This window comes from Monopterus albus, unplaced genomic scaffold (genome assembly GCF_001952655.1).
Source record: "Monopterus albus unplaced genomic scaffold, M_albus_1.0 scaffold27.1, whole genome shotgun sequence".
Taxonomy (NCBI): domain Eukaryota; kingdom Metazoa; phylum Chordata; class Actinopteri; order Synbranchiformes; family Synbranchidae; genus Monopterus; species Monopterus albus.
The window spans coordinates 11,408-23,699 of record NW_018127907.1 but is presented as its reverse complement, the minus strand read 5'-3'; the positions used below and the strand labels follow the sequence as shown (position 1 = coordinate 23,699).

At 39.8% G+C, this 12,292-nt stretch overlaps 2 protein-coding genes and 1 long non-coding RNA gene across 6 annotated transcripts in view; 1 reads left to right on the top strand and 2 right to left on the bottom strand.

Moving 5' to 3' along the window:
- The window catches only part of LOC109957538 (cohesin subunit SA-2-like), a 23,421-nt gene extending 19,565 nt beyond the window's left edge, over positions 1–3,856 (bottom strand). The window contains exons 1-7 of one of the 4 annotated variants that reach the window (XM_020595486.1): positions 3,749–3,856; positions 1,490–1,614; positions 1,323–1,404; positions 1,029–1,172; positions 811–907; positions 573–649; positions 170–374 (exon numbers count right to left, since the gene is read on the bottom strand). In XM_020595486.1, coding sequence (XP_020451142.1) covers positions 170–374; positions 573–649; positions 811–907; positions 1,029–1,172; positions 1,323–1,404; positions 1,490–1,530 — 646 coding nt within the window. In that variant the 5' untranslated portion in view covers positions 1,531–1,614; positions 3,749–3,856. The other 3 variants (XM_020595487.1, XM_020595489.1, XM_020595490.1) reach the window with 3 other exon arrangements.
- Positions 3,857–4,788: 932 nt separating this feature from the next.
- xiap (X-linked inhibitor of apoptosis) lies at positions 4,789–10,411 on the bottom strand. Its single transcript, XM_020595595.1, is given in 8 exon segments — positions 4,789–5,514; positions 5,997–6,170; positions 6,305–6,344; positions 7,184–7,262; positions 7,631–7,730; positions 7,865–8,432; positions 8,511–8,801; positions 10,261–10,411. Coding segments are annotated over 7 exon segments (1,395 nt in total). The 5' UTR covers positions 8,751–8,801; positions 10,261–10,411; the 3' UTR covers positions 4,789–5,320.
- Positions 10,412–10,473: 62 nt separating this feature from the next.
- LOC109957575 (uncharacterized) lies at positions 10,474–12,016 on the top strand. Its single transcript, XR_002274568.1, has 2 exons — positions 10,474–11,010; positions 11,567–12,016. It is a non-coding gene; the product is annotated as an uncharacterized LOC109957575 (long non-coding RNA).
- The last annotated feature ends 276 nt before the right edge of the window (positions 12,017–12,292 follow it).

Genomic DNA, 12,292 nt, shown 5'->3' with positions numbered 1-12,292 from the left:
GAAAGAGCCCTTAGAATCTGTAAAACTGCCCCAAAGATACCCTCCTAGATGACTAGTTTTCCGACAGCTCATTACACTGTACTTTTACAGGACACATGGAGTATCTGGAATCCAACACTGACATTCAAATGCACTACTCTCCCTCTCTCATACACACAGTTCATCTTACCTGCCAGTGTTGAGGTGTGTCTGAAGGCTCGGACCTGGGAGTCTGATAGTCCAGTGAGAAGAGAGATGACTGTGTCCATCATGTACTCATCATAGATGATACTGTACTGACACTGGCGCACTAGCACCGAAATAAATTCACAGAAGCTTGATTTGAACTTCTTCCACTGGGGCCCTGCTATGGTTAGAGGGTAGTCACCACTGTCCTATAAGGGGCACAGAAGGGGGAAAAACATCAGTATATGCAAGGATGACATGCTACCACAATCACTGTCTCAAAGTTGCAAAAAGTTCTATTGTCCTTGGAAGATAAAATCATTCCAATGTTGATATCTAATATAAAATAACACTGGGGAGGTTTATGGTGGATATGATACTAATTGTAGTGGAAAATGTGACGCTACCTCATCAAATTCCTCTGTCATTCGACGGATGATTTCAGAGTTCTGCATATTGCGGAACATTTCTCCACTGACCACACCTGATAAACACAGAGAGGTTAAACAGAAGACCCTTTACTAAGCAATCAAGGAGACTGACTCACAGAGAACAGAGTAAAGTATGCCTGAGTAGTTTCTGTAAAGCACACAGAGTCAAACATTCTCCTCCAGTGACTTAAAACACACACACACGCACACATACCTTTACATCCTGAGCACTGGATAAAGAAATTGATGAGATCTAGTAACGCAACATCTCTGTCATGTTTGTAAGACTCGATCCAGTCATCAACAACAGACTGCAGGAAGACAGGGATAAGGGACAAAGATAAACTTAAAAATCTGAAATCAACAGAACACCAGTCTTTTTAATATGCTTGGGGAAAAGAGAGAGAGAGAAAGACAGAGAGATATTTATACCTGCATTGCACTCCTGCCCAGCTTCACCACCTCAAACAGCATCATGTTTTCCATGCCATTCTCCTGGTGGTGGCCATTTATCCGGCCTGCTCCCTTACCACCTTTGCCTTTCTCCCCTGTTGCCTTCTTCCCCTTTTTTCCACCCTGAATCAGATCAGCAAGCCATGAGGAATAATTAAGTGTGACAACTATCATAGAGATTTAGAAAAGACAACTATATCATAAATAATCTGTAAATAAAATAAAACATCAGCATGTTTTTTTTTTTAACAAAATGTCCTGTGTTTTCTATACCTTTCCTTTAGCTGGGTTTGCACTCCTTCCATCAGGATCCTCAGAGAAATCTGTGTCTGAAGAGAATCGAGTGTCTGTATCCCTGGTAGACACAAGCAGACACCCAAATTAAAACTCATGTCAACCTCAGACTTAATAGTAAATAAAAAGTGGAACTGTCCACTTACTGAGCATAGGAGAACTCCGGTGGTATTTCTGGTGCTATCATTTCTGCAACATTTTCTGGATAACTTCAACTTATAACTGACTTGAGATCCTCAGAAAATACAAGACAGGAGAGGGTGCATGTGACCTAGAATATTAAAAATAGTTTAGTGCACATGGCACTTGAGAGCTTATTACACACATAAAACACAGCAGAAATAATACATTTTACAAAATCAAACATCAAATGTGTATATGCTGGCAGAACTGGCATCCTCTGTAGTGAAAAAAAAGTTTCTTTGATGCTGTTCAGAAAGAGAGAAAAAAAATGTTTCACATAGTAACAGGGGGTGGCCACAAATGATCCTGTCATGCTCAGCTGTCTAGCCATTGGTTCCCTCTCTTCCTCTGCTCCCCCTGGTCTACAGACAACGTCATGCAAAAAGATTGGAGTGTCTTCCTCAATGGCCAAATATGCCACTGCCCTGTCCGCCCCACACGCATCTCAACCAATCAAAAGACTGAATCAACATCAACAAGCTAAAGAAGGCCATGGAGAAAGTATTGCATGGTTGTCATGTGTAAATTGACAATGCATATGACCAGAGTTAATTAGATGCAACTTTTAAAATTAGGATTCCTACTTTGTCCACAATTCAAAAACAAATCAATAAATGCACTCCAAAAACAACTGTTAGGTCCTAAAAAGGCAATCTCCACACTTCATATATCCACTCTTGATGCAGTAGATGAGTCTCTCAGTCCTTATACACAGTCATGACATACAAGTGTGTCATGGGATCTTCTCTCTTAATATGCGCTGTAAATAACTGATATATGCAAAATGAGAGTCTCATGAACCCTAACATTTATTAGTTCAAGTTCTTTATTTGCGCAGCTACATGTCTAACTTGCACGTTTCCCCCTGCCACTTCTTACAAAATCCAGTGTAATAATGATAATACATTTACTGACAGAGCACACTCGGCCAAGGTATACACCAAGTCACCAACGCTGTGTATAAGGTAGTTATGTTCTTCGAGTTTTAACCCAACCGGGGTAGTTAACAGTTTAAGTATCTGTTGACGTGCCTATTTCCGTGATAGTCAGGGGGATAAAGTTACTACATAGCAAGACGAAGGGGTTCTATGGGTGTAGACTGGAAAAGTGGCGCCAAATCGAGCGGTGTACCTCATAAACTTGTTACTGTGAAGCTAGTAGATACGACTTTGGATAAAACTAAACGGTGAAAACTAACTGCGTGGAATCCTGTAAGTCAACTATGCAACAGAGTACCGGTTCAGTTCCCTCCAACAATGCCGATAGGGATACACTCTTCCTCGGTTCCTGTCAAAATTGACACCGGTGCGCTGCTGGTGCTAACTCAACTAGCTATGCAGCCGAGTATTTTGGCATCTTTCCCCAGCGACAGCTCGTTGAAAACTGATTAAGCATGCATGTACTACTCCGTGCTAACAAAATGCAACTTGCTGGACAAGAAGGGCCGCTGCCTCTACAGTACATATCGTTAGATATCGGACTTGCCAGCGCTGAGTGGTGTCAGCGTAGTTGGATCATAATAACAAAACAACGTAAGCGCAAGCTAATAGTAGCTAGTACATAATGACGGTATTTAGTAACACAGGCAGTAACGTTAACTGCCTTCCGCCCTGAAATGAGTCGTTTACAGAGCTTACCCGAAGATGAATCAAATAACAACCAAAGACATGCTGCAATTAATCAGAGCTGAAAATAACACTCAGTAGTTAGCTATGCTAACTGCTACTGCTAACGTTACCTAAAAAAACATCACGTCCTTGCGTCCTCCATCTTGCCTTGGGAGTTCCAGTACCGTATTGCATAAGCCACAAACACTTTGTTTACAAATGTATAAAGTGCAGCTAAGTTACTTGAAACAATAAATGCATCTTTCGGTTACGGGCCAATTTTTTTGAGCAGGTGTGCCAAAAATCCAATTCGCTAGCTTGCTAACAACCGAAGTAGCTTAGCTATGTAGCGCGAGCTAGCAAACCGACTTGGTTCAAGCAGACATCCGCGCTCTGGGCTCATCTACGGCTAGCCTGGCTAGCAAAATACAAATCAACTAACTTCCAGATAGCTCTCCGCCATTTTACAGCTAACTTACCTTGTTATAAAATATAGTCCCAGCAGAATCGTAACTTTTACTATTCTTAAACAGCTTCTGTCTGAATCCCACTACAATTTGGTAAATAAAAGAGTTTAAAAGTCGCGGTCACAGGCGGTTTCGGACGTTCGCTCACCCCGCTTGCTCCGTAGTTCGGTTTGTTGTTTCGACGACCTGGGAGGAGAAAATCCTGGTGCAGAGCTACCACCTAGTGGCCACAATACACGTAGATACCCCAACGATGAACGGACATCTAGTGGCGACTAACTAGTACTACATCTTTCATGCTGCCGCTTCATTAGGAATAAGGTTATTGTTTTGTATTTATTTACCCGCTGTTGCAGGAAACGTAAAAGAGAAACAAAATTAAGTACAGAAATCTAAATGATTTATTTCAGTAAAATCCTGGCTTCAGCTGATCAAATCCCCATTACTTTAGAACAAGAGAAGAAACGATTTCCCATAGCTTACAGCTACTCTTCAGCTTCTTCTCATATGATATATATAAACTCTTAGGCTACCAAAAACAATAATAGTGTCTTTAGCTATAGCCTATAGTATAGTTTGTCATTTTAAACTGTTCATACAAATACATCATAGACAAACCTGTATAGATGAACGACTGTGGGGTTTAATTTAGTAAGTTTCTATTTGTGGAAAATGCTGTTTAGACTATAACCTATATAAGTTCAACTCTAACATGAGTTCATAAGAGGTACGAGTCCATCTGTCATCTCTGATGAACTATTTGGGAATAATAGCCTATGTGTTATTAGGTAGCCTATATACACCTTTACACAGAGGCTACATAGGTCTGCAGTACAAGGTAACCCCACCAACAAAAAAGGTGAACGATGTAGCCTACAAATTTTGTGGGAATAATATAGAAGCTCCAGTGAATTATGTTTAATAAGATAATCCATGTGACTATTACATACACACATATAAAACAAAACTCTGAACCATTAATCAATTTTCTTGTCTTCCAGGTTAAAGCAGATAATTGAATGACTGGCTGGTACATGACAGTTTGTTTCCATTTACCTATCTATGCAGAGTATTCTTTAAGATACTGCCTGCGAGCTGCTGCAACAATTTTTGCAATTACTAAAGCTTAAAAAGGTAAAGATTACTAATTGCAAAATGTAAGGTCACCAAAGAAAAAAACATTTCAAGTCAATTTATTAAAATTTATTCACTCCTGATGACACAACAGTTACCATAATGGAATGGTAAAATAATTTCGCACCACAATGATTAATTACAGGCCCTAAAGTCAGTTATAATGCAAGGTTTCAATGGATTTACCTTTATAAATGCAGAACAGCACACACTGAAGGAAAATAAAAGTAAAACACTGAGTACACTGGGCAAAATTACTATTATAACTGTATGATATTAAATGATTACATCCCATGACTAGTGTGATTGTGCTAAATTAAAAAAAAAAGGCACCTCTGGCAAGAAAGTGTGCAAAAAGGAAATTGCACTTAGTATTATTTACAGGTGTCAGTAGTCCAGAATCAACATCAGCTAATTATACAGTCTCTTCTGCGTATTATAGTGTTGTCAAATATTTTCTTTACTCATTCTCATACAATGAAAATGGTCCTTAAATATATAATGAGCTATCTACATTTATTATTAAAATACAATATCATAAAGATAGTAAGAAAGCAGCATTGAAGTTGGCAAGACTGGGATTCCTTTAAGCCATATAGGTCTTGATCTTCTGCTTTATTGCTCCACAGCAGATTGGACACTTAATGAGCGACTTTGAACACTCCTCACAAGTGACCAAATGACCACATGGAATGAAGACAATACCAATATCTCTGTCCATACATATTTTACACTGTTTTTCCCGCTGCAGCGTCTGTAGTTTCTCCAATGGGTCCTTATCTGACAGATAAAGCAAAAAACAGATCAGAATGCATTTGCTCATACTGTATATAGAAATAACTGCTGCTCAGGCTTTGCTCTATGTAATCAACACTGGTGGCTGGAAAAGAATAAGCCCAGTCATTTTCTATATTAATAGTATTTTCAGCAATCTCCATACAGAGGCTAAAACTTACAATGATTCGCCTCTACTCACAGTTAATGTCTGTCAGCTGTCAGTCTTGGATTAGTAATGGCCTGGTGTTTCATTACAAAAAGAACACGTTACCTAGTACTAGTTTTTAATTCTTTTTGAACAACAACAAAGAAGCTAATCCAAGACTGACAGCTGACAGACATTAACTGTGAGTAGAGGCGAATCTTTGCCTGTTTTAGCCTCTATATGGAGGCTGCTGAAAATACTATCAATACAGAAAATGACTGGCATTATCCTTCAATGTTTTGAACCTGGTTTAGTATACAGGAGGCAGTATCTTGCTCACTTGTACCGATAGCATCACTCTCTGGTGTGTTGTTATGGCAATCCTCCACAAGCGCTTCCAGGCTGGAGTAGCTTGAGCCCGTCTTACTGATCTTCTCCAAGATGGTCTTCTCCACCACGCTGGGCTCTACACCCATCCCTATGGCTTTCTGAGCCATGGCAGACTGCAGTACCTCTGAACACAAAGTGGAAACATCAGTGTACACAACTACAGTACTTATGTTAAACTATGTCAATATGTTACAGATATTCATATTTCTTGTCATTTTCAAGTAATGTATGTTAAATTATTTTTATTCTAATATTTACCATTTCTATTTCCTGAAAATCCATTCTGATGACTTGAGGTCTAGAAACAAACAGGGACATATTTATTTTCTGTATAATGCAAGTAAAACTAAAGTCTGAGTGGCATCACTAGAGACAAGAGTACAGGACTACAACACCTTTCACACATCCCAAGGAAGTATTTTTGCCCAGAAAACAAAGTGTACTGCACTAGTTCTAATTTTTCCAGTCAGAAAGGAAAATTATAAAATGTATATATATGCCACAAGACTGTGCATTACAGCAATTAAGTTGCATGAAGATGTGAATCAGATGAGCTATGTTTACATACACAAAAGGGAAACAGGCCACTGAGGGAAACTGGACTAAGGCAGATTTATCTGAAAATATTTATCCACTGCAATAAGCAGATGGTTCTAAAAACCACTGTTAAAAAAGCCAGTGCGAGTTGGATTTTTCACCCACTCACCATTTTTTTCTTTTCTTTTTTAAAACAAAAACTGCAATTGATTTTTCTTACTGTGCATTTCAAACAACATTAAAAAGTCCACGCGTGGAAAACTGATATTTTAAAATTCATTTCAGTTTCAGCCATATTTTGGATACAAGATGCATAGTACCACCTTAAGTACTGATACTTCCTTTGACCCCAACACACTTGTGTCACAGTGGTACTTTTGCTATTCTGGGTGTTTATCATGCACATGTGCTACATGTAAAGACACAATTAGAAATCAGGTTAAGCATGTCAATGGCCAAAAATCAGATGTTCACCAGGTTTCTCTAAGCGCTTATTAAGTAAATCAGTTTTGTTAAGATGAAAGTTATAAAATCAGATTGCTTCACAAAGTCAGCAACAACCCGATTACTTAAGTGCATGTAAAAACAGTGAATGCTTACAGGTCTATTTCCTCGTGGATCTTGTAGCTGGATGCTGTTGACAAATCCTTGTCCTTTTTCTGTTAACAGGAATGCTCATCTGATTTAAATTAATTAATTAATCAATTAATTAAAATAAAATACATAGCAAATGCCACAGCAAAAGGACCTGTGTGTATTTGAATGATTTGTTAGGTACACCAAGCTAAAACTAATACAATAGTCCTGCAATAAGTTCTCCCTGCATGAAGGTGATGTTCAGTTTCTGTTCAATGTGTTTTAGAAAAGTGCTGATTTAATTCTATGTTTATTTTGGTAGATGTGCCGCTTTTGAATTGTAATGTGTTATACTGACAGGTGTTTGTTATTTTGTCCACTCCGTTTATATCAGCGAGAAATAACCAAAACACCTTTCTGTATAAAACAGTACAGTAATGCAGTACAAAAGAGTGAACATGTTATTCTTACCCAGGGTAGTGTCTGGCATGTTCTTCCCAAGGGTCTTCCTCAGGCTGCCAGCCTTTCAAACCTCCACCACAGTGAAAACACAATACCTTGTCTCCCGTCCCTACAAGGACACACAATTTTTAGACTTGCTTACATTCATAACTATGATCAAACACCAAAGGAAATTTTAATCATTTAAAGCTTGGAAATTATGCTTTCTTTAGTCCCGTGACTGGTCGGGCATCTGTGCTCTACCTGTGCTGTAGAAGCCAGCTCTGGCAAGTCTCTCATGGTCAATAGGGTGCTGGACACCTGTAAAACTACCAACCCTCTCCTCAAAACTCCCCATGTGGACATGAGTGTTTCCACGTTGTCCACTAGCCCACTCCATCTCCTCTGTAGCCCCCTGTAATGGGATGTTGCCCACATCGTGCCCAAGGATAAAAAAGCAGTTGGGAAAATGTTTGGTATGTTCTCTCCACGCAGTGTCACCTGCTTCCCAGCCACCCAGCATGCCACCACAGCAGAAACACTGCACCCTGTCCTTCTGTCCCAAGTAGTAGAGGCCAGCTTGGGCCAGATCACGGGGCCTCACAGGTGCAGTGGATGGCCACAGAGAGAAGGTCTGCAGTCGGGCCTCCTCACTCCTCATATGAGGAGCCATAGGGTAGGTGGACTCATCAACCACCTCTCCTGTTCTCAAACGATATTCCATGTCCTCTGCTTCTTCATCGTAGACAGAACCATTAATCAGTGAACCAAAAGAACCTGGATTAAAACTGGTACGGTGGGTGCAGCTGAGAAACCTGCAAGATGGGGAAACCTGTAACAGAGGGTTAAGTATGTTTTAGGTATTCAGAAAAGATTGAAAACTAAAAAAAGTGAGTCTACTCATGGCTACCTCTTTATGCCTCACTACAGGCACATCTTCCCTGTGCCAGTTTTCCACAGTCTTCTGGCAGCTGAAACAACGGACACGATCACCAGAGCCAGTGAAGTAGAAGCCGGCCCGGGCCAGTCTTTCTGCAGGCACCTTCTGGGCCAGGCTGGAACCACAGAATGACTCCAGGCGACTGTCCATTAAAGAAAAATCAACTGAGTGGTCTGTCTCCAAATTAGTGTCTTGCATGAAATTGGACATGATTGAACAGGCTGTAAACTGCTGAGTGGGCTCACTTGATGGACAGAATGTCTGCAGATAAAAGAGAAAGAAAACATGCTGTAGTCAATGTTCTTTCACTGGGTCAAAAAGTAGTTACTTAAAAAAAAACTGATAATTGATTAATTGATTTCTATGTTTAGTAACAGACAGCTGATCAGCATATCTAGGCTCTTAGATGATTCTTTAAGGGAAACAGTCAGACTGTAATCACATGGAGGAACTGGATATTCCATGTGAAGGATGAGCACTACAGGGTTACCTGCAGGCTCAATACACTGCAATATGCTAATATTGCTAAGGATGTATCTCTAGGTGGTCTGACAACACACACTATGACAAAGGATAACACAATGGTCTGAAACAATATTTAGGACACTCAGCTATTATTAATTCAGCTAACTACAAAGGATAACACAATGGTCTGAAACAATATTTAGGACATTCAGCTAGTATTACAAAGGTGTGGCATAATAATTTACTAAGCATAGGTACGTGGTGTCTAAGGGAAATTATATTGCAATATTCTCCCAGAAGGTGGAACATAAAGTAATGCATTACTGTCATATAGCTTAATATTTTCTCCTTCTCTGCATTCTCAACTGTGTATTGCACTGAAGGCATGCCATAAGCAGATATAGTACAACCCTAGCAAATAACCCATGTAGTGGAAATATGTATTAATTTAACAAAAACTTTGTTCGGGAGGGTACATAACTAAACTCTCAGCAATTCAATTAACAGCATAATGCAATGTCACATCTTTATACATCAAGACTTGCCTTGTAAACAGAGTATAACGCTACCAGCACTGATTAAGCAACTATTTATTGATTTGCTGGTATCTCTATTGTATTCAGGGGGCAGCATGTGAACTTTGAACTGCGTTATGGCATTCTTTAAAGAAAACAATAGCCATAACAGCCGCGAAGTTTAGGTATGAATTTATGTAAGGACATATCCGAGGCATTGAGATGTTACAAAGTTTGAAGTAGCTTATTATACAACAAGGCGTCTGACGTGTTTAGCATGTGACAGAAAGGCACAACTCATTAACTATTTACGACTGTAACGTCGTTACAGGAATACTCCAGAAATGTCACGCAGTTTTGCGTTTAACAATATCGAAATTAACAACCCCGTAGTTTCTGGAAAGCCAACGTCGATGAAACTGAAGGCTGCGTGCATTTGACAGCTTGCCCTTCGCCAACCAGACGCATGCTGCATTAGCTCAGTCAATGGTCAGTTAAAAACTCAATATGGGGTAACCTTGCCATAAGAAGTAAAGTTTAACAAAATTTCGGTTTGGATTACGCCCAGTGCTCTCCAGTTGTCATGTTAACGTTATGTTAATGAAGAGGATTACCAAGCTAACGTCTAACGCTAGCTACAAATGGACGTTAGCTAGGCTAGCTTACCTTTCCTACACGTTAGAACAAAAAGTTACTTGATCAACTATCACTGCAAAACTTCAGTAATTTCCTTTTACTACCTTACAGTCAGTTCTTCTGTCTCTTCAGTACGTCTTGGGCGTGAACACCGCTGATAAGGAAAACAACTTATTTATATGACCTCGCTTTCAGGAAGTAAAAATGCGAAGCGATCTTTTCTATACGTCCTCGGCGCACCCCACCTGACCACTTTAGTGAGGGGTGTTGTTGTTTTTGTTGTTTTTTTGGGGGGGGGGGGGTTATAAGTAAAAAACCCAAACCCACTTTCCTTTTTATTGCGTATTTATCATACACATAGGCTGTTGCAGGGCGGGTGTAGGTGTTAGTTATACATAGGCTGATAGGCCTATAGTGTCCGTGCAAATTCCCAGTCATCCAGGTCATCGTAACCTGAAAAAACGTAGAAAAAAAATCAACTGGTCTTGGTTTTAGTAGAATGGTTTTAGGTTTTTCTACCTAAAACCAAATCCAGCTAATTTTTTTCTACGCTTTTTCATTTTAGGCCTATAGTGTTTTCTTAATCCCAAAAGAAAATACAACTGATCACATTTATTAAAATAAATTAAATTAAAATTTTAACCCTCTATGGCATGGTGTTGCCCTGAAGCAACAAACCAGTATTTTGGCCCATACATCGTCCCTTTAAATGTTTTTAAAGTAAAAATCACATTAAAAACCTGATAAGTCTGTGACCAATGAAATTTGAGGTGGGAGTGGATTTGACCTTTCCTCTGGAGGTGGAACAGTCCTTTTTGGGACCATAGCCAGCTTGGACACACTGCTAGCAGAAGGTAAGATAAATTGTACTTTTTAACATGTTTAAATTTAAATAACTTTGTATAAATAATATCTGTGACGTGCATGGATATGTGAAGAAGAATATTTGATTGAGTAAAGATACTTTTTGTCTTCATTTATATACTAAAATGGTAGTTTTTCATTCGTTGCCTCAGGGCAACATTGTGCAGTTAGACCACTTTTGTGTGAACAATAACATGCTAATGGATGGAGATGTGCAGGGATACATAGTTGTCACCATAGTACATTTTTTTTGCTGTACTATGTACATTACTCACAAGAAATTGATGCATGAACATTTTATGGGTGTAAGGAACATGATCGAGCAGTTAGGCTCATTCCTACCGACAGTGAGGACAGTGAGCTTGAGGAGAGTGACAGTGAGGAAGAGTGGACCCCAGAATCAGGTTTGAGGGAGACAAGATCAGGGTTCAGTCAGTAGAGTAACATACTGTATGTAATGAACATGCGTGTGCGCGCGTGTGTGTGGGTGATGAGAGGTATATGACCTATTCTAATCTTATGCTTTCTGGTTTCTTTTGAAAACAGATGGCCTGTCTGATGACCACCGGCTGATGTTCCACTTCATCGACATGATCATCATGACTGCCTGGCTGCTCTACGAGACTGCAGCAGCACTTGGATGAGAAAAGAGGAACAGATGAAGCTTCATACATTCAAGTTGTATATTGCAGAAAGCTTATGCCAAAGTGACAAGAATCTGGAGCATAAGAGAGGTCGTCCCAGTTCCACAGTTGCTGGGGAGTATGAAGAAAAGAGGAGAAGAGGACCCACTACACCCATACTGGTCCCTGATGTGCGTCTGGACACCACAGCCCACTGGATGGTCATGGATGAAAAGAAAGGGAGATGCAAGGTACCTGGATGCAAAGGTACACCTAAAGCCAAGTGCCAAAAATGTGACGTCCACCTCTGTTTCACGTCCACCAGCAACTGCTTCCTAAGGTTCCATGCAGAATAATACAGACTGTGATTGGTTGCACGCGTTTTCCAAAACTGTGATTGGTTGCACGCGTTTTCCAAAACTGTGATTGGTTGCACGTGTTTTCCAAAACTGTGATTGGTTGCACGCGTTTTCCAAAACTGTGATTGGTTGCACGCGTTTTCCCCTCCATTTCTTATACGGCTCATACACCATAAAACTTGAGTACTATACAATGAACAGGAAATGTAATGCCGAGTAAGCTGCTCTACATAAAAGTACACAAAACAAAAATAAGTTAAGTAAAGTCAAACAGAGCAAAGCAAAGCGTT